At 39.4% G+C, this 21,949-nt stretch overlaps 1 protein-coding gene across 1 annotated transcript in view; it reads right to left on the bottom strand.

Moving 5' to 3' along the window:
• Positions 1-816: 816 nt before the first annotated feature.
• The window catches only part of lrp2b (low density lipoprotein receptor-related protein 2b), a 41,026-nt gene continuing 19,893 nt past the window's right edge, over positions 817-21,949 (bottom strand). Inside the window, exons 44-80 of the mRNA XM_024284371.2 lie at positions 20,624-20,827; positions 20,285-20,527; positions 20,006-20,131; positions 19,797-19,916; positions 19,541-19,672; positions 18,403-18,604; positions 17,510-18,319; positions 17,276-17,431; positions 17,022-17,192; positions 16,588-16,811; positions 16,327-16,504; positions 15,883-16,079; positions 15,561-15,806; positions 15,006-15,134; positions 14,228-14,347; positions 13,859-13,975; positions 13,590-13,706; positions 12,016-12,153; positions 11,730-11,852; positions 11,014-11,142; positions 10,044-10,175; positions 9,784-9,909; positions 8,918-9,061; positions 8,676-8,841; positions 8,438-8,566; positions 8,065-8,285; positions 7,796-7,978; positions 6,714-6,833; positions 4,143-4,230; positions 3,999-4,063; positions 3,763-3,916; positions 3,493-3,556; positions 1,828-1,959; positions 1,579-1,659; positions 1,410-1,490; positions 1,243-1,299; positions 817-1,094 (exon numbers count right to left, since the gene is read on the bottom strand). Coding sequence (XP_024140139.1) covers positions 1,056-1,094; positions 1,243-1,299; positions 1,410-1,490; positions 1,579-1,659; positions 1,828-1,959; positions 3,493-3,556; positions 3,763-3,916; positions 3,999-4,063; positions 4,143-4,230; positions 6,714-6,833; positions 7,796-7,978; positions 8,065-8,285; positions 8,438-8,566; positions 8,676-8,841; positions 8,918-9,061; positions 9,784-9,909; positions 10,044-10,175; positions 11,014-11,142; positions 11,730-11,852; positions 12,016-12,153; positions 13,590-13,706; positions 13,859-13,975; positions 14,228-14,347; positions 15,006-15,134; positions 15,561-15,806; positions 15,883-16,079; positions 16,327-16,504; positions 16,588-16,811; positions 17,022-17,192; positions 17,276-17,431; positions 17,510-18,319; positions 18,403-18,604; positions 19,541-19,672; positions 19,797-19,916; positions 20,006-20,131; positions 20,285-20,527; positions 20,624-20,827 — 5,864 coding nt within the window. The 3' untranslated portion in view covers positions 817-1,055. The remainder of the gene's footprint in view (positions 1,095-1,242; positions 1,300-1,409; positions 1,491-1,578; positions 1,660-1,827; positions 1,960-3,492; positions 3,557-3,762; positions 3,917-3,998; positions 4,064-4,142; positions 4,231-6,713; positions 6,834-7,795; positions 7,979-8,064; positions 8,286-8,437; positions 8,567-8,675; positions 8,842-8,917; positions 9,062-9,783; positions 9,910-10,043; positions 10,176-11,013; positions 11,143-11,729; positions 11,853-12,015; positions 12,154-13,589; positions 13,707-13,858; positions 13,976-14,227; positions 14,348-15,005; positions 15,135-15,560; positions 15,807-15,882; positions 16,080-16,326; positions 16,505-16,587; positions 16,812-17,021; positions 17,193-17,275; positions 17,432-17,509; positions 18,320-18,402; positions 18,605-19,540; positions 19,673-19,796; positions 19,917-20,005; positions 20,132-20,284; positions 20,528-20,623; positions 20,828-21,949) is intronic.

Below are 21,949 nucleotides of genomic sequence, written 5' to 3'. Positions count from 1 at the left end.
GATAAATGGCTACCTTAAATGTTTACTCACAAGCATACCCATAGAAATTAAAAAAAGATAATTGTTCTTTGACATAGTAGTTTTTGCTCGTACTGAGATAATTTGCAGTTTAATTTACATTGACTTTTGTTGCAGTGAAATGAAAATGATGTATTTTTTTGTTTTGCTATTTTTTAATGTAGTCATAAGCATTGTTCACCAATATCACATGTTTTCCCCATTTCGTTCAGCTCTAACGTTCAGACTAATCGTTCAAGGTTCATGAAGTGATTTACAAAAACTGCTGTTGCTATGCAGTAGAGCTGATGCTCTTCCTACTTTGAACCGGTTCACCTTTACACTCACACAGTTACACACAAACATAATAAATGTTGTCTGCCCATTATGGGAATTTCACATTTATTTTTTTTCGGACGGCCCCTGAAGGCAGCACCATAGGCACATGTTGTGAGCTGCATGCCTCTTTAGTCTCTCAGATCCCTCCATCTCTTGCTGAGCTGTACTGTCGGTTTCTTGTGGGGGAAAGCTGACTGAGATTCAGCCCAAAAACATCATCATTTGTGTGTGTGCTCATGCGGCTGGACCGTAGACTCTCACCAGCAGAGACCTTGATGTGTTCAGACCTGACAGGAGGACACGACAAGAGTCTCCGTTGTTGCTCATATATCTTTTAAATTGTCAGTGTAATTGAATGAATGAATTTTGTGTTGGTCAGATAAAGATGAGTACCTTTTTATATCTTTATATAAAAATTGGAAAAGACAAAAAACAATGTTTTAGTAACTGTGTGAGGCAGAATAAAGACAATAGACAAAACAAGATAAAGGTTTTCTTTAAGAAGAATTTACAATAACATACAAACTTTTCATTAAAAGTTCACAAATTTTGATTGACATTGATTTAATTCACACTGAACATTACATAAACTCAATTATTTAAGATTTTGTTCTTTTTACAAAACAATCCATACAAAGATTTAGGTCACATCAAAGAATACTGCATTTTCCTGTACTGCAAAGTGTCTCGGTTTATTTATGTTGTGTGTACCGGTCCAATTAAACGTCTGAATCAGAAGTGGGAGCATCTTCAGATTCCTGCAATTAATACATGTATTAATGTGAAGCAGCTTGACATTAAGTTGTGATGAAACATAAAGATTTTTTTAAAAATATATGCATCAATTTCAGGACTTGAGTCTATCTTGGGCTTAATTTTACATTTTGTTAAACTGGATCAACTCACCTTGTACAGCGGGTTTTGAAAAGATCCTAACTTTCCACCTTCAACAACTTTTAACTCCTGGGTAAAAAGGAGAAGATGCATGAAAAAACATTTACAAACTATATATAAAAGAGTCTTCTTTTAAGAAATGAGCCTGTTTCAACATTGATATGCATCTCCATGGTTACCTGTGAGGCTGGCGATGTAGGTAGAGTAGTATCTTGAAAGGCTAAACTGTGTGCTTGGATCTCTGAAGTGTCCTGAAAAGGCTATAAGATCACAAAATATCATGAACAAATAAATCATACTGTTAGTTAGAACAATTTAAGACATTTTTATCAAACTTGCAGAACCAACCTGGCTGGATTTTGCTTCATTTAGAGTGGAATTGGTCACAGGTGGAGCCTCTTCGCCATAAAGAGGATTGTTGATGTTCTCCTAAAAAGAAAAAAATGGATTTAAAACTTTAGGTAATAAACACTTGCATGATTGTTTTATATGCATTTGTGCAGAAAATGTACACATTTCTCCATTTGAACTGTTGCTCTAAATTAGATTGTGAGCAGGATTGAGCATTCAAGCAAGCAGAGATTCCTGTCTATTGACCTGGTTTGTGTCTGGAGGAGCTGAGCTGCTTCCCATGATGCCGTTGGGGGCATGCGGTTCTCCCGCTTCGTATGCAGGGTTCTCAAAGCTCTTTGTCACGGGGTCAACAGTCCACACTGATGTACAGGGAACCTGATTTCAAGTAAAAATGCACATTCAAAACACAAATTCGGTAATGAACAGAAGTCTCTAAATGGGGTTTCTTTAGATGACCTGATGTTTAACCAGAGGTGGAATTAGCATTTTGGGGGCCCAAGGCGAACAATTGCATGGGGCCCTCTGCAGTAGTTTTACCAATTATTTAAGTCAGGTTTTACAAAAAAAGCATAACTTTTTTCTTTTGAAATTGCAATGTTTTTCTCTCAAAATGTACAATTTTATTCTCATAATTTTTTTTTTCTCAATTTTACAACCTTGAATTCATTCATTTTGGACTTCTTACTTTTTTAAATTAATTTACAACTAATCTTGTGAAAATCTGATATTTCTCATAATTGCACAATTTTATTCTCATTATTTTCCTCATCATTTTACAACTTTATTCTCATATATTTTTGACTATTTAAAATGCATTTTTTTATTACTTTATTCTTGTGAAATTTCAATACTCTTTATCATCATTTTAAAACTTTTTTTTTGTGAAATCTTTACATTTTTCCCATAGTTTTATAACTTGATTCTCATACATTTTTGACTTTTTTCTTGTGAACACTTAACATTTTTTCTCATCATTTTACAATTTTATTCTCATTAAATTTAGTTTTTTTTTTCTCCAAATTTTACAACTTTATTCTTATACATTTTTTTACTTTTTTAAATGAATTTTACAATTGTGTTCTTGTGAAATTGTGACTTTTTCCTTATAATTTTACGACTTTAATCCAGTTTAATTTTGACTTTTGTCTTATGTTATGCCTACAGTCTCGTACAACAAAAACATTTTTTGGTCATAATTCAACTTTTTTCATGAAATTTTGACATTTTTCCTCTATTTTTTTTTTTTTTACTGTATCCACATAACATTTGTTCTTTTTTCTCACACTTCTGTTGTTCTTTTTTTCTGTTTTGTCTTCCTGCACTTTCGGAATTGCAACAACAGAATTTTTGCTTTCTCTGTACCTTTTTTTTCTGTTTTCATGTTAAAACTCTTAATCTTACTGCTTGTTTCTGTTTTCTATCTCTTCGAAAAATCATTTACGACTTGCTAGCTTGCTGTTGATGCTGCAGAAGGGCTGGAGGGGATGAAACACTTTCACATGAGCAGTCTTCTAACAATTCAGTGATTTGGATTTTTTTTCTATGACACAGTTAGATAATAATGGGCGTAGCGAATATTTTAGACAATTTTATTCGGTATTCAGCTAAGGTGGAGAGGGGCCCCAGGCAACCGCCTACTTCTTCCAAATGATAAGTCTATTTAACTAAACTACAAAATCTCTAAAAGATTTCAGCTCTGGACATTAAACATTCTTATCTAGAACTAAAATTAGGATCAGATCAGCCACAAATAAAGATTAGGAGTCATGTTTTCCTCAAAAGATAAACTTGGAAATAAGAGTTAAACAATCTATCCCAGATAACACAAATCTAGTTAAACCTGCCTCATAGTCCCAGGTAAAACTGTGTGTAAATGTGTCTTTGGATTTAGTACATAGAACAACTCACCGCCTCATTGTTCTCCACTGTTTCACTTCCTCCTGTGTTCAAACCATTTCCAGTGAATCCATTCCTGAAAATGATCAAAACATCACGTTTTACAAGACAAATCACTGACATAAACCTATTTTACAATGGAAGAATGCGTTTCAAGTCCTTCTGTTACTTTGATCTGATTAAATATATGTTAATTTTCATGCTCCAGCTTTTATCTTATTACTTAGACGTGTCATTTAGACATGAACATTTGTATTTGTATTATTTTTATCTCTATCTCACCTGAAACCTGAGAACTTAGGCATTTGTGGTATGCTGGGCATGCTGGGTAAGTTGCTCCGCAGTCTCTCCACAAGCGTTGACTTCTGCCTGGCAGCATAGACCAGAGCAACCAGCAAAGCCACAACCAGTATGGTCACCCCGATGGCAATTCCAACTACCATAGGGAGGAACAGATTAGAGCAAAACAGAAAGATTCGCTTTGTTTTGAAAAAGCCTCTAATTAGAGGAAAACGTACCTGAGGTGGCGACACCGTTAAACACGTTAGTCTGACAGAACTCTCCCTGCCATTCGGGAGTACATCTATAAAAGAAAAGGGAAAAAGAAGTCAATCTTGAGTAATTAAGCGATTGCTAATCCTTCAAGAGAAAAACTTTCTTACTTGCACAGAGCCTTGTTGTCATCAAAGTAGCAGGTGCCGCCATTTTGACACAAACATGGTGGTGGCATGGTGGGCGGTGGCTCAAACCCTAGAAAATCACACGATCAAGATGCAATATTTTGATTGTTTTTTTTAATAAAAGGCTGTAATAAAAGCAGATTTATAAGGATGTTTTTTTAATCTTTTGTTTTTTGAGAAAAAAAAAACGTTTTTGACATACTATATAGAAAATATTACAAAAGATAAGGCACATTTTTATTAAAGCTACATTTTGTTTACTTCCAAGCACAAAAAACTTTTTCCGATAAATTGAAGTTTTTTTTTTCAAAATTGACATGTTTCCATTAGGCAAATTTATTGTCGCAAATCCAATTTCCGTAATTCCATAGTCAATGGAAACACAGCCACTGATAGATCTACGTTTCACTTGAGATGTCCTCAAACAAAGCTATTTTTAAAGCTACTTTAAGCTAATTTTGATGTCATTTAAAGTCCAACTCCAATTATATTTTTTTAAATTGTAAAAAAAGCTAAACGAAGCAGCCTGTGTTGTTCTTTAGACTTATTTTCTGTAGAACAGCAGGAGATCATTAGAAATATGCCTGAGTTGTGGTCAGGACTGTTAGTGTGAAAGTTCGCCTCGGCTAATTTCCCATCAACCCTTGGCCACCCTAATCCCCAACTACAAAAAAAAAAAACAACAATTTAGTACAGGACTATAATGCACTAGATTTTAAAAGCAATTCCAATTTACTACTTTTATTTTTTTTATTTTTTTTAATAGTAAGTTTGAAGTCAATGATTTCTAATTCATCTAATTAATACGATAATTTTATGACGTCTATTTATGACTCCACTGTACTCTGAAAATGTTGGTTTATTTAGTAATTACATTTAAACATCTTTTTTTCACAAAAATGTTCAAACACAATGCATTGTGGTTCATATTCACCAATGTAGTGAGCATTGATGCACACTGGTTTTTCGCAAAGACTTCTGGGAAATTTCTAGAGCATTCGATTTGAAAATCTAGATTCGAACAGCACTACAAAATGGCAAGCGCACTATATAGTGAGTAGTGAAGGAATTCAGGCAAAACCTTTGTTTACAAACTCTTCTGCTAGCTTATAGCATCTAACAAGTGCAAGCTAACGTTAGCATAGCATACAACGGCCAGCACTTCTGGAGCTGTCAAGCCATATGGTTTTGAGCCAGGTTCCTAGCTCAGATGGGAAAAATGAACACATACATTGATCTATTTTTCTGCAAATGGATACATCAGAATTGTTGGGGTGAAGGGAGACTTTGGCCCACCCATGGCAGTTGCTGCGTCACTAACCAAACCATGAGTTTTTATTTGCCCCTAATCCAACAGGAAATACTCAGAAATGCAGTTTTAATCTTAAATTCCTTTAAATATATTCCATACAGGAGCTTGGTTCGCATGGCCGGCAGTAAGTCAGACCTGTTCCCGGTGCATGTTGGACTCCGGCAGGGCTGCCCTTTATCACCGGTTCTGTTCATAGTCTTTATGGACAGAATTTCTAGGCGCAGCCAGGGGCCGGAGGGGGTCTGGTTTGGGGACCACAGGATTTCCTCTCTGCTCTTTGCAGATGATGTTGTTCTGTTGGCTCCATCGAACCGGGATCTCCAGCATGTATTGGAGCGGTTTGCAGCCGAGTGTGAAGCGGCCGGGATGAGGGTCAGCACCGCTAAGTCTGAGGCCATGGTTCTCGACCGGAGAAAGGTAGTTTGCCCTCTCTCGGTGGGTGGAGTGCGCCTGCCTCAGGTGGAGGAGTTTAAATATCTTGGGGTCTTGTTCACGAGTGATGGAAGATCGGAGCGTGAGATCGACAGGCGGATTGGAGCTGCGTCCGCTATTATGCGGTCGCTGTACCGGTCCGTTGTGGTGAAAAGAGAGCTGAGCCAGAAAGCAAAGCTCTCGATTTACCGGTCGATCTTCGTTCCAGTACTCACCTATGGTCATGAGCTTTGGGTCGTGACCGAAAGAACGAGATCCCGACTACAAGCGGCTGAAATGAGTTTTCTCCGGAGGGTGGCTGGACGCTCCCTTAGAGATAGGGTGAGAAGCTCGGTCACCCGGAGAGAGCTCGGAGTAGAGCCGCTTCTCCTCCGCATCGAGAGAAGCCAGTTGAGGTGGCTCGGGCATCTGGTCCGGATGCCTCCTGGACGCCTCCCTGGTGAGGTGTTCCGGGCATGTCCCACTGGGCGGAGGCCCCGGGGAAGACCCAGGACACGCTGGAGAGACTATGTTTCTCGGCTAGCCTGGGAACGCCTCGGGGTCCCCCCAGAGGAGCTGGAGGAAGTGGCCGGGGAGAGGGAAGTCTGGGCATCTTTGCTTAGACTGCTGCCCCCGCGACCTGGTCCCGGATGAAGCGGAGGAAGATGGATGGATGGATGGATGGATATTCCATACATCATGAAAGTAAAAATGCTTTAAAAAGTAGAATTTTCAGACGATGATTTTCATTGGAGTGGGTCATTAAAACCCAAAATGCTTTGACATTTTGGTAACAGTAAGTTCAATAATTTCAAGTTGGTTTTTCTTACCTGCATCACATGTGGTGCTGCTACCAGGGATGAAGCTGGTGCCCTCGGGGCACGCACAGGTGTACCCTCCAGGTCGCAGTAAACACAGGTGGCTGCAGATTCCTTTACATGGACTCTTCACTGCAAGTATAAATATAGTTAAAGTGATTTTTTTTAAACTAGGGCTGTATCAGTTATAATTTCCAGAAACGATTTGATTCTATTCACAAGAGCCTGAATCGATTTGATTCCAATTCTTCAATTGAATTTTAAGTTTACAAATTTAAACATATTTGTTTAGAAATACATAAAAAATCTACTATTTGGTTTTAATATATTATATTAATCTGATTCAGTTCACATATTGTAAAATTTATTAGTAAAATAATGAGATTGTTAATAGCATACAGTGTTACATGGATTCTCTAAAGGAGAAGTTCTAACAAAAATGTTCAGATCATTAACATTGTAAACATTGCTGCTTCTCCTGGAGGACGTTTCAGTTTGGCCACCAGGGGGCGATCGCGCTATAGAAGTACACTTTATTCAAGAAGAAGACAACAGTCTGAGGGGAAAAACGAAGTTTTAGACCACAAATAGATACTTTAAAAAATATTTCCTTATAAGAGTTTGAAAAATTAATGCCTGTAAGTAAATAAATGTGTTCAAATTTAGTCAGCAATATTTTTTTTTTTTTGGTCAACCGAGCGTTAGCATTAGCCGTCCTATGGGAAATTCTATTTAACGTTAGCATCAAGCTAACGGACTTTAGCTTTTTGTGCTAATTGATTCATATCTTTGTGAATCGATTATTGATCTATTAAGCTTAAATTGATTAATCGATTATCTTTAACCCTTTAATACCTGAAATGTAATTCCAGTAGATTCAAAATCTACTGGAATTATGTGGATTGTGCCAACGATTGAAAAGTTACAGTAAGTCAAAGAACAAACATTGGAGCTCCGGTCTTAAAGGGTTAATAACAAGTTTAGACAAAAACTTATTTTTGTTTTTTTACATTATTAAAAAAAAACATCTTACCCTGTATTTGGGATATGAAACAATACATTTATTTTGTACTGTGTGAAGGTGTGGTACTTACTGACAACAGTGTTGTATCTCTGTTGCTGGTACACAGACACTTGAGAGAGCCAGGGCCCCGTGGTCAGCAGCTTGGTTTTTGTACCACGGCCAAACTTGTCCTGCCGAAACACCTCGCCTTTCTCCTGAGTGCTCCAGTAGACGTGGTCCTCAAAGACGCTAACACTTAAGGGGTTTCTGACGTCTGGGTGAGATATGACAGTAAACAACGGCAGCCATGGAGGGACAAATTTATAAGATATCCGATGAGGCTTCAGTCGCATTCCTCACCTAAGTAAACAGCAGTTCTACGCTGCTCTCCGGAGGGCAGAATGGACTCTATTCTGTTTTCTTTGGAGTCGGACCAGTAAATTCTGTCATCATTGGTGAAGTCGATCGACAGACCAGTGGGCCAGCCCAACCCGTCGGCCACAAGTACTTTCCTCTCCTGACCATCCAGCCACGAACACTCAATCTTAGCCGTGTCTCCTCGATCTGCCCAATACAGCATCCTGCAGAGAAATTTGAATGCTCTATTCTGATACAATATTCTGTAAGTATGTTTTTCCGTGCGATTGCAGGTAGGTGTCACATTTCTTATAGAAGTCTTACATTATGATACAATTTCAAGCTGAAACCTTTATTTTTATCCCCTTTTTCTTACCCAAGTCGAGGGTTGACTGCCACTGCAGACGGGTGACCTAACTCCGTCTTGACTAGATGCTTCCTGTAGCGTCCATCTAAAAGCGCCACTTCTAATCTCTTCAGCTTGGAGTCTGCCCAGTAAAGATTTCTACAAAATAAAAGCATTTTTATTAATTTCCGAAATACATCTGGGAATAATTAGAATTTAACTTCAGAACATTGAAGAAAGAAACAATGAAAGTAAAGGAGAAACTCGCCTTCCAACCCAGTCCACGGCGATTCCATCAGGTGAAGTGATGTATTTGATATCAAGGTCAACAGCAGCAACAATATTGTTACTCCCATCGTCCACTGCAGGCATGTACGCTCTTTTAATAGAACCTGGCGCTGCGTCTTTGCTAGCAACAGTGAAATAAACCATACCTGGAAAAGCCCCAAACGGCAGATGTTGTTCATACCGAAGCTGATCACTTAGATTTAGTTTAAATCTGTGACTCACTGTATCCAGTGTTGTTGTGGTCCCAGTCATAGTCCAGAGCCATGATGTGCTCCTCCTCTTCCAGGAAGTCGTGGTAAGCCTCCGTCTGCAGGTTGAACCTCCGGATGCGAATGTTTTCTGGGAGAAGCAGCATGGGAGAAGCTCCTGCAAACATAAAAACTGCTACGTTAGATGACAATAAAACCAGTGGCAGAGCTAGAACATTTTATATAGAGGGAAGACGGAAGACTTTGGAAGAGTGGCAAATGCAGAGGGGGAGGGGCATTATAAATAAATCAAAAGTACGTCTTTCAAGCAGTTTTATTATAGTTGTTGATATTAAAATTGAAGTTTTTCCCCGTAGGTCCAACCCTGAAATGTATTTATTTTTTGTTGTCTGAAACAAGAACCCATCCATGCAGGTTTAATTTCTTTTGATTAATTTTGTGAAAGAATTTGCATAAAATTCTAAATTGTGTAAAATGTATGAATAGCAGAAGTACAAACATAAATGTCCTGAACGTTTTGGACATTTCGATACCAAACTTGCAGAATTTGCAGAAAATAAACAAAAAAATTGAAGAATTTCTTGAAAAACCATAAAGGTTGCAAAAGAAAAATCCCAAAAATTATGTTAAATCTTAAATTGCTTAGAATTTATCATTACCAAAAGTACATGAAGGAATTTTCTGAATGCTTTGATACCAAAATTGCTTTGGTTTTAAAGTACACAAAGAATTAGATTCAATTCATGCAATAAAAAAAATCTTTAAAATTGCATGGCTTTAAAGAATATCAAAAGTACAAGCAATGATAAAGAGAAACAGGATCACAATAGTGTGATTGCTTAAGCGTTTACGCAATTACTTAAAAAATTGAATTCTTACCCTCAGCTTCACACATGTAGCCGTTGCCGACTTTCCTGTAACCAGGAGCACATTCGCAGTCAAAGCTGCCCTTGGTGTTTTTACAGGCTTGAGGGCAGATGCCGTACTGTTCACATTCATTGATATCTACAATAAAAAGAAAAAACAACTTAAGTTAAATTCAAGAAATACAGTCTAGATTATTTTTCACTTGTATTTCAGAGCTGATGGGCAGTTTTCTGCCCCTTTGCAGACGTGTAGACCAGTTTGAAAGTGCGTACCCAGGCAGTTGGTGGTGCTGTCGGGGTTCACTTGATAACCAGGTCTGCAGGAGCAAATGAAACCTGTGCCGTTCAAGTTGGTGCATTCATGCTGGCAAACGTTCTCATCACAGTTTCGATCATGACCGAAATCTAAAAGACAAAAAAAATCATTGAGATCATTAAAACAAATTTTGTCTCTAAACAAAAGAATAATTTCAGCAAAAACATAGGAGAATGTGGTTAAAAATAGACTTTAATATTCTTTTTATGGTTATCAGAGTAGAATCATGGTTGTAGTTTATTTATTAACTGGTGCATATGTACATGAGCAGCAAAAGCATTTTTACTGAGTTTTTTTGCTTGTTTTTAGGCCAAAATAATTGAGTAAAAATGGCTATATTATAGATTTTTTTTTGGTGCAACAATTGCATAAAAGAAAAACTAGAACCAGCTGCATAAAAACATAAAAAATGTCCCACTCTGATTGTCTTTTAAGCGATTTTAAAAGTGTTTCCAGTGGTCTTTTAATGATGATTATTTCATTTTTATCCCAAAAAAAAAAGTCGTTTTCTGAGACAGTTTCTACAGAGTAGCAGAAATTCATTAGAAACTTGCCACTGAGTTGTGGGCGGGACCACTGGAACGTAGCAACCCCGCCCCTCTTCCCCTCCCCCATTGCTGAGAGCTCTCTGTTTATATGATCCCCTGCTAGTTTACAGCCCCTCACACACCCAACCTAGTGTTACCCATGAAAACAAAAATGCATTTTTTTACAATTCACAGCAAATTAAATAAAGAAATACTCAGAAATGCATTTTTAGGTTAAATTTTCTTGATATATGTCCTCCATCATTAGAAAAATGCCACAAAAACACGTTAAAAATAATATTTTTATCTAAGTGGGTCTTCAACATCAAATCCTGATAAATATTAGAATCGTATCACACAAGAACATCTAAGTTGTCTCATTTGTTGGTGTGATACTCACTGCAGCCCATTTCGTCTGTCAGGTCCCCACAGTTGTCATTGTGGTCACAGACGTACGGCAGGGGAACACAATATCCGTTTGTGCATTTAAACTCTTCCAGGGTGCAGGGGGGACGGGTGGGCTCACGGCCTGAAAAACGTGCAGATATAAACTCATATATGGAAAACTGTTAGAATTTTTGTTTATAGAAAAATAGAAGGCACAAACAAATATCTAATGCTCTTGTAATAAGCTTTTCTGGATGAATGTATGGGCTCATTTGTCAACTGTTTGTGCAAAAAAAATCAAAAGGACTGAAGTGAATTAGCCAAATGCCATACTGTACAAAACTATGTAATCTCTTTGAATAATTTGATTGATGCTTAAGCTGATTGTGCAACATTTCCATTGAAGACTATTTTCTTATCAGTTGTATGTTTGAGGCCTTTTGACCTGTCAGTAATGTCATTTTCCATTTCAGCCTCATTCAATAACCTCAGAAATATTTGAAAACAATAATGCAGATTCCAGAAACTCATCAGGAGTAAAACATCTGGTTCATCTGAGCTTATTAAAAGTCTGTATGTGGCTTTTTATTGCAAAGGATTTTTCCTGATGCATCAAAAGCATGTTTTTTAGTATTTTTTTAGTGGGGACTTTGTAACCTCTGTCCACTTTCCCTGTTTTTGAAGGTGCTAACAAACCGTGCAGTTATGGGTTAAATGTAGATTTCTTACATAGATCTTCTTTTTCGTCGCTGCCGTCTCCACAGTCATCCATCAAATTACACAGCAGGCCAGCGTAGATACAGTAGCCGTTAGCACAGCGGAACCTGGTCGGCATCTCACAGGTGATGTTCACTAATGAAACACATGCAGATGTAAGATCAGAGAATGCTCCTTCTCATGAAACAATCAAGCGTATAAAATAAATGTTTGCACTGGGAATTTTTAGAAATACACATGTAATTTACATGAGAAATATTTGAAATAGGGTAAAAAGAAGAAAGCATTTTTTTCTCACAGCATAGGCTGAGTTGTTCATCAGAGTCGTCCCCACAGTCGTCAACGCCGTCACAAACCCATCCCTGGCTCACACACAGCCGGTTGGCGCACTGGAACTGGTAGTCGGCACACCAACGGCCCCCTGGGTAACGGGTAGCTGCAAAAGTTGACAGAATTGGAGCTTTTTGCATAGTTACAGGTCAATGTAAATAAAGTTTAATTTCTTTTGAAAAACAGATATTCCTGTCAAAGTCCCTCCGATCATCTTTTGATCTATTTTTATAGGTTTTCAGAATTTTATTCATCAGAAACTCAACTCTGAATTGGATAAGATTGTTGGGCCAAATCCGAATTATTCCAACCCCTCCCTACCCCTACATTTAGCCCTCCAAATGGAGAGTTATGGAAAATATTGTCTATGTCTGAATTCCAGCTCTAATCCCTAACTAATAAAAAACTATATAGCCCTGCACTATATAGTGCCCTGGATTTTAAAAGTAATTCAGACACCATTCTCACTACTTTTTTTTTTTCTTTTTTTTTTTAACTAATGTGACGATATGACAATACCGATTTCACAAAGTGAAATCTTACCAAAATTAACATTTCACAACGTCTATTTATGAATTCAGTGTTCTGATAATGAAAATGTGGATTGTTTGTTTAAAAAAATTACATTTAAGCACTTTTTTTTTTCGCAAAAATGTTTCAAACTCAAGGCATTGTGGTCTATATTTAGTGAGCATCAATGTACATTGGAATTTTTGCAAAGACTTCTGGGAAATTTCTAGGGCACCTGATTTTTTTAAATTGTAGATTCAGACAGCACTACTATAGTGAGTAAGGAAGCCAGTGTCTTCAAATTTGGACATCACTCCCACTCGATGACGTCATCAATAGTCGTCGGTCTGCTATGCTAGCGTGGAGCTCCTAGCGCTCGTCACACGTAACAACAAGCGTTTTAGAAGTTAAAACAAAAGTAATTACTTTAATTTAAATGTAAACTTCTGGGCGTTAGAGCACACCTACATGACGAAAAGCGCTTCTCCTCTGCGGCACAGCACGACGCACAACACCCTCGCGGTGGAGGGCTCGGCATCCCTCCCCCGCTACAATTAGCCCTCGAAAAACCTATTCCGGACAAGCCTACCCATCCAAATGTTCCCACAGTTGGAGGGGTAGGGAGAAGAATTTGGATTCGGTTTTGGTGTAAGGGTAAGCCTTCATGTTTATCCTTTGTTTACACTCTCCTGCTAGCTTAAAGCCACTCACAACTCTATGCTAACATTAGCACTCCTGATTCACCACGATTTTAATATATATAAAAAAATACTAAGAAACACAATTTAAATCTTTTATAACTTTATACATGTCCTCCATTATGGAAAAAATGCTTCAAGAACAAGGTAAAAGCACAATTTTCATTGGATAGAGCAGTTTTAAAATGATGTTTTTTTTTTAAATAAAAAATTATGCAGGATATTTTGATTCTTTGAAACTTTAGCTGCTCAAAATTTAATCTTTAGTAAAATTTCCTGTCCATTCCTGTGCATCTCTTGGACTTTACCATTACTTTTCACATCGTATACTTACGACATTTAGTCTCGTCCGACAGATCGCGACAGTCGGGCCGGCCATCACATTGCAGCGCAGAAGGGATACAGTGACCTGAGTCGCACTGGAATGAACCTGGGCGACACGTATAGAGCTCTGGAAGAGAGTCAGGGTGTTAAACGCTGAAGCTGATAATTAAGAATCTACTTCCTGTTGGCTGTTCCCTTTAGGGGTCGCCACAGTGTGTCATCCGCCCCCGTCTAACCCTAATGAGGATGACTGTGAGTATTGTGAGTATGCATGCTCACCGCAGTCTCGCTCATCTGAGTTGTCCCCACAATCGTTGCCATGGTCACACACCCAGTTTCCAGGGATACACTGTTCGTTGTCACACCGAAACTCACTTTCAGAGCATGGCCTTGGCTCTTGAGACCAGAATAACAAAGACACATTTTTTCACAGAGTTCACAAACAATTTATAAGATAGAGAACACCTTCACTTAATTAATGAAAACATGGAAATTATCTCAAATTGTTTTGAGAGAAACGAGCTATACATTTTTAATTAACGCAAGTTTTGTAATTCAGATAACACTCAAACACTCTATGCACATCTGTTCTGACAGCTGGTCTGCAGTAGTTTGATGTGGTTAAAAGAAGAAGAATCCGACACCTACCGCAGTTTCTCTCGTCTGAACCGTCACCACAGTCATTGACACCATCACACTTCCATCGGATGGGAACGCAGCGGTGGTTGTCGCAACGGAAATCTCCCAGGGGGTCACAGGTCAGCTCCTCTGTGGGAGTGTTGAAGTGAATCATGATCAAGTTGTGCTACAGAAGCTTTTCAAACACATTGCTTAACTTTTTAAGCTCTTCCATTAACTTCCTTTCAAAGAAAGTCTTTGACTAAAATGTAGTTTTATGTTTGGGAATTCAAAGAGATTTTTTTATATTAAAGATCAAATATTATATAAATTTTCTGTTTTTCCTGTAGTTTCTAAACATTTTTGAAAAGGTTTTTTTTTTCACACCAGAAATTTTTCCATTCGATCCTACAATAAAATAATCGAAACATAAATAATATAAATAAAGTTTCGTCTCAAATACAAAAGGGGTTTATACAAACATATACCGCTTCATAAATCCCTATTGTAACAGTAAAATCTGTCCAACACAAGAGGCCTTCAGCTCCAATCTGTTTGTTCAGACATTTAAAAAAAGAAAAATACAGTTCCTGGCTTTAGCAAAGAGTGTTCATGATTCATCTGGTATTTTGGATTGTATAAATGACATAAAATATGTCCAAAACATAATACTTATAAACATCTTAAAGAATTTATCTCATAATAGTTCTGTGAAAATAAAAGGTTTTGCATCACATAATTCCTTTAGATAACTTTATGTCCCGTTTTTAGCTTGTTGTTGCCTATGTGTTGACAGATAATCACTGACCGCAGCCTTGTTCATCACTGTTGTCAAGGCAGTCGTTGGCGCCATCGCAGCGAGCCGACTGAGGAATGCAGCGGTAGTTCGTCCTGCAGGAGAACTCTGTGTCCTCATCACATTTGTAGTCTGGACCCACTGGGGAGGAGGGGGTGAACGACAGAATTATATTAGTGATGAGATTTGAGGAGACAGGTAGAAATGGAGGTGAGATGGAAAACACGCTATAAGATGGGCGAAAAGCCAGTTTGGAAGATGGAGAGAGACAAGGACTCTGTTCTCTTGAGCAGATAAAGGATGGGACAAATAGCCAGTGACACGTATATTTGTTAAGCTGCACAGTGAGTGCAATCTAACATAATTAATTCAGTCAGATTACTCTGGGGACGAGACTGAGTCTATACTGATATTATTCTGTGTCATTGAAAAACATAAATCAACGCTCGATTAAACTGTCAAGTTGTTCTCCCACAGTGCACTGCTGTCATCAATATAGTTGAGTCTCAATAGATTAAGCTCAAGGAGGTAAGTAGTGTCTGTTCCATCAGTTAATGTATGTCTTACTACAGGTTTCATATGGTTCATCAGATCCATCTCCACAGTCATCCTGGGCATCACACACGTAGCTTGAAAGTATACAGCGGCCATTCGCGCACTGAAACTGTCCCGGGCTGCACGTCTTCTGGGCACAGGTCTCTGGATCTTCATCGCTGCCGTCAGCACAGTCATTCACTCCATCACAGTGCCAGGAAACAGGGATACACTTTTTGTTTTTACACTGGAACTGGTTGGAGTCACATCGGTGATCACCTGCAGGAGCATCAAATGTGAAAATCTGCATCTTTTGGCTGCGTAAACTGAGCGGAGGCGTTTAAATATGTCGTACTGCAGAGAGCAGCATCCTCGTCTGAGCCGTCGGGGCAGTTTGCGTTGCCGTCACAAATAAAACCGGGGTAGGTGCAGTTCCCATCTTGGCACTGGAACTGACCCACAGGGCATAAGCGAGGTGGGCAGGTCTGAGGTTCATCGGAGCCATCCCCACAGTCGGAGTGGCCATCACACTTCCACCATATGGGAACACACCTGAAGACCGGAATGGCAAAAGAACTTTTAGCGCTTTGATACATATGTGTTCTGTTCCAAAAATACAGTTAACAGATCCACATGCATAGATGGATAGATAGATGGATAGATAGATGACTGGATGGATGGATGGATGGATGGATGGATAGGGTCTTTAATAATCCTTGAGCATTATTAAAGACCCCATAAGAGACATCAGGATCAAGTAGTTATTTCTGGATAAAGGGGGTGAAACTAAAATATAAACCTCTCATTGTCTCCACAGCGGAACTGGGTGCTGGAGCAGTCAGCGACACACTGGATCTTGAATCCCACAGCCAATCCGATAAAATTATCTGGACACTCGCAGGTAGCTCGCTGACCACCAGCCGCGATCAAACACAGGTGACTGCAGGTCAGGTAATGGGACGAGCAGGGGTTTTCACCTGGAAGATAAAGTGAAATAAATACAGAGTTTGCTTCCATCTGTTTGGGCTCCAGGACTTTAAACACATAGATATTTCCATACTTTTGGGTTGTCTGTATGGATGGTAGACGTGAATGTCATAGGGTCGATGTGTGTTGTTGCCCATGATGGTGCGCTGCTCTCCAGTGTACTTGTGGGCTTTTTCTACTGTATGTGTGTTCCAGTCCGTCCAGTAGACCCAGTCTTCAAACAGGGACACGGCAAAAACGTGGGGAAGTGCGCCAGCGATGGCCCGGTGCCGGTTCTGACCATCCATATCTGCAAAGCTAAGATATTTGGTATAATTTCAATGAAATAGTTTAAAGGATTATCAAAGAAAGTTACAATAATAAGGCAATTAAAACATGTAAAGGTGCAAGCTAATCTACCAGATAGTCAATAGTCCATTCTTGATGTTTGTTTTAACTAACAGAACACAGTCAGAACCAAATTATTCTGATATAAAAGCCATGATTTATACTCTGCCTTTAACTTACTCTAAAAAGTTCAGATGTGCATCAGCAAAAAAGATCTTGTTGGTTGTGTAGTCAATGGTCAGAGCGTTGGGCCACTCCAGCTTGGTTGTGATGATGGCACTGATATTGCTTCCATCCATGCCAGCTCTGCCAATGTAAGCGTCAGCGCCCCAGTCAGTCCAATACAACCATCTTGGGACAACAAGAAGAAAACAGACGGATGAGGAGAAGTTCAAAAGTGTTAGAAGGCAATTCATTCCTGTGTGTCGATGTACCCATATTTGGGGTTGAGAGCTAGAGCACGAGGTCGACTGATAATGAAAGTGTCGTTTCCATTTTTGAAATGTCCCGACAAGAGCTTTTTCTTGTAGCGTCCATCCAACTCCACCACATGAATAGAGCCGTAAAAACCATCCGCCCAGTATGCCTTTCTGTGGACAAAAAATATGTAAAAATGTCAATGTTTTATGCTTTTAGGATGAACTTTTTATACCTTCATTACAACACACCTTCCAACCCAGTCCACTGCCAGACCCTGAGCTCCTACAACATTTTCCACCACCAGCTCCCTGTCACTGCCATCAAAACGCATCCTCTCAATCTTCGCTGTCCCAGAATCCAGCCAGTACAGCCTCTTCTCAGAATGGTCATAATCTAGAGCCACCACATTGCTAAGCCCCTGCAGGACAATGCTCAACTGTGACCCGTCAATGGTCAAATTGCGGATGTAGTAGCGGTTGCTGTACAACAGATACGGGGCGATGCCGCTGTTCTGACGGCAGGTGCGTCCGTCGGGTTCGCGGATGTAGCCTGGAGCGCATTTACAATAGTATGAGCCAGCAGCGTTCTCACAGATCTGACTGCAGACTCCAGGTGTGTTGGCACACTCATCCACATCCTCGCAGGCTTTGCCGTCTGGCATGAGTTGATAGCCTGGGTTGCAGGAGCAAAAATAGCCGGTGAGGGTATCGGTGCAAAGTTGAGCACACATGTGAACGGATGGGTTGAGACACTCATTGATTCCACAGCCTTTTTCATCGCTGCTGTCCTGGCAGTCCTTCTGCCCATTGCAGACCTTGTTTATGTCAATGCACTCTCCTGACTTGCACAAGTACTGCTGCGGAGAGCAGGTAGGTTGAGGTGTAGTGCACAAGCTCTCCGCCTCATCTGAACCATCCAAACAGTCATTGTCCCCATCACAGATGTAGTAGGTAGATATGCAAGCCCCGTTACCACAGGTGAACTGGTTGCTTCTGCATGTGTCGTAGGTGCAGCCCAATTCATCGCTGCCATCTCCACAGTCGTTCACACGGTCACATCTGTTAAACAAATCATTATTCACCATCATAGATAGCTGACACAAAGTTTCTAACCTTTACAATCTAACTCATCTCACACTTACTGGTAAGGCAGCAGGATGCAAAGCCCGTTGGAACAGGCAAACTCATTCATGTGGCAAGTCCGGTTTGGACAGTTCTGGAGCTCGTCGGCTGCGTTTGCGCAGTCTTTATCCCCATCACACACAAAGTTTAGGGGAATACAGCGTGGGTGGCCGGGGTACCAGGTTGGACAGGTGAACTGGTTAGGACTGCAAGTACGTTGACCTATAAGCATAAAAAATAAATCAACTCTTAAAAAAAAACACATTAAGCAGCTAATATAGCAATTCCCCCCCACTTTTTTCAAGCACTGAGTCATCTTGGGATCCTGAGTGAAGTGTAAAGATTAGGCAAATAAGGAAAATTAACCTTTCAATAAACTTGTTTCAGGTCAGGTCCAGCACTTGGGATTCACTGTTTGATAATGTATTAATGTCATTAATTTCTTACAGGACAAATCTAATTAAATGGACAAAAATAAAGCTTCACAATCTTAGTAAGTGAAATCACAGTTTTAAACTTTAATTAATTACTACCTGCTTTGGGGAATCACAATAGTGGTGTTTGTTTAAAGACCCACTTTGACACAGAGGTTGTGTGCTCTGCTGATTATTTTTTGCAGCACAGCAAGAGCTCATTAGAAATTTGCTTGAGCTGAGGGCAGGACTGTTGGTAGTTATGCTAATTTCCCATCAGCCCTTTGTTTACACTCTTTCCTGCTAGCTTACAGCTCCTCACAAGCCCAAGCAAACCGTGCTAAGATTAGTGTAGCAAAAAAAAAAAAATGGATTAGCAATATCTGAGCTATTCGGCTGTACTGTTTTTAACCAGGTGCAAGTAAATATGTCAGAGTTGCAGCAGAGAGGGGAGACTTTGGCTGTTGCTGCATCACAAACCCAAACTTTTCTAACTGTGGGTTTTCATCTGCAGTAGATCCATCATGATTTGAATAACGTAATACTCAGAAACACACTTTTAACGTTTTTTATATATGTCCTCCATCATGAGAAAAATGCTACAAGAACATGTTAATAACACAATTTTCATTGGAGTAAGTCTTTAATTTATTTCGTCTGTCCACTAGTTTTCTCATATTGTTAATGTATCACCCTAAATTATGTGTTACTATAGTTACATAGCAATAATTAAGGATAGTCTCACCACACTGCAGCTCTGGTGCCTCATCACTAGTGTCCCAGCAGTCATTGTTGCCATCACAAACCAATGCCATTGGGATGCAGTTTCCGTTGGTACAAGTAAACTGATTTGACGCACATGTTTTGATTTGATCCTCTTTATAGAGACAAAAACAGAAGTTACGTTTAGTCATGTTTGCTTATGACAACAATAACAGTTTGAAGCATGTATTTGTCTTCCAAATCATGAAACAAATGAAGAAACTATGCAGACAACTCACCACAGGAAAGAGGTTCATCTGTCCCATCAGCACAGTCTTTGATGGAGTCACAAATCCAAGCTTGAGGGATGCATTTCCCTACATCACACTGGAACTTATCTGGGGCGCACGTCCGACCAGCTGGAGTAACAGAAAAGGTATTAGCACACAGGTAATAGTCTTCATTTCTGATTGTTCTTTTATACACTCTTAATCAAAGCTCATCTTACCGCAGAACAGGGGATTTTCATCGCTGTTGTCCCCACAGTTGTTATAACCATCACACATAGTTTCAGGGTAGATGCAGATGTTTGTGTTCTCGCACTTGACTTGGCCAGTAGGGCATATGCGGTCAGCTGTGGAGAGAACCCCAATTATCTCATTGAAAGTGCCTTAACATCAGCACAAAATTCAATCAAGAAATCTCATATTTAGCCAACTGAGGAAAAAACAAATGGAGAAAACTATAAAAATGTTTCAGCTTGTGTGCAGTACTCTGTCAAACTCACGGCAGTTAATTTCATCAGAGGTGGTGTTGTCTCGACAATCGTTGTGACCGTCGCACACAAAGGACGCACTGATGCAACGCCCATTGGCGCAAGTGAACTCAGTTTCAGGGTTACATGTGGGAAAAGGGCAGCTCAGCTCATCGCTGTTGTCGCCACAGTCGTTTGTGTAGTCACAGATGTAGCTTAATGGGATGCAGCGCCCATTGTCGCAGGTGAAGTCAAAGGCTGAGCAAGTATGGAAAGCTAAAAGGAGTTAGAAAATTTTGTTATTATTGGTTTAATGCGGCAAACTATCACTAGTTTGCTTAATATAAAGCTGGAAAAACCTGGATTTCTTACCACACACTCGCTCGAGTTCATCTGAATTATCCTGACAGTCATTGTGGCCGTCACACTTCCACCGTAATGAGATACAGTTTCCATTCATGCAGGTGAACTGCTCGGGCTTGCACCGTTTTCCTGTGTCTACGATGCAGTCTTTGCCATTATTAGCCAAGTACCAATCCCCCTCATGAGGACACTGACATTCTGGGCCCACTGGACCTAAAGGAGAGAAGTTTTGAGGGGCAATAATCTTAAAACACACAGAAACAAGGTAAAAAACAAAGAAAAAAACATTTTTTGCGAAATCTAGATTGGACAGATTAAATGGAAATTCATTCAATTATAAAGTAAAGGTGTAAATGGTAGGGGTGCAAGGGGGAATCGATTCAGCGAGATATCGCGATATTTTGTTTGGCGATACTTTTATCAATGATGACAAGTCGATATTTAATTAATTATTTATGGCGTCCTTCAGAATCTTACTTTTGTTTTTTACCTAAACTTCCAGTCACAAGTTGGCAGCACAACACACTGAGCCTCTTTGAGCAGCTCTAAACTGCAACCAAAACAACAAGATCTCGGGAGAACCAGTTTGTGTTAAATGTTCAGTCAGTCTTGCAGTTTTTGTTGGTGTGAGACATGTATTAGTAAGTTTTTACTTGGATGGGTTGGGTACCGAAAAGTGAAAAATTGTTCTAGTACAGATATATCGCAATATGTATTCTATCTGGATACATATCGTATCGTCAGACTCTTCCCAATACATACTACTAGTAAATTGTGTAAGACATTGACATGTCCATTTTCTAAACCCGCTATATGTTCCTTTCGGGGTCACTGGTTTGTCGGAGCCTGTCCTGGCTACTGATGGGTGAAAGTGGGGTTCAACCTTAAGATGCCAATCTGTCATAGGGAACACAACCACTCCCATAATTTAGGCAGCATTGTAGCTCTGTTCTATATGTTTAACATTTGTTGTATTTTATTGTTGTATTGATTTTTACCCAGGGCTCCATTACAAAAGAGCTTTTAAATCTCAATCGGACCCACCCTGCTTAAATAAAGGTTTAAAAAATAAAAAAGTAATTAATTAACCTACACATGTTTTTGGACTGTGAGAGGAAGCCGGAGTGCCCATTTTTAATAAATAAAAAGACAAAGCAGAGTTGGTCCTGAGAATCTACCACCATCCATAATTTCAGTTATTCCTGCCCCACTTGTTCTGATTGATTTACAACACAGGGTCCAAGTAATTTACAGCAAGCGGAGAATGGGATAGCTGAAAAGATGCAGTATTGCATCTCCTGAGAGGAAAACGTGGATCTTGTGGGCTCAGTGATA

Source organism: Oryzias melastigma, linkage group LG19 (assembly GCF_002922805.2).
Source record: "Oryzias melastigma strain HK-1 linkage group LG19, ASM292280v2, whole genome shotgun sequence".
In the NCBI taxonomy this organism is placed as follows: Eukaryota; Metazoa; Chordata; class Actinopteri; order Beloniformes; family Adrianichthyidae; genus Oryzias; species Oryzias melastigma.
This window is presented reverse-complemented; position numbering and strand designations above follow the sequence as displayed.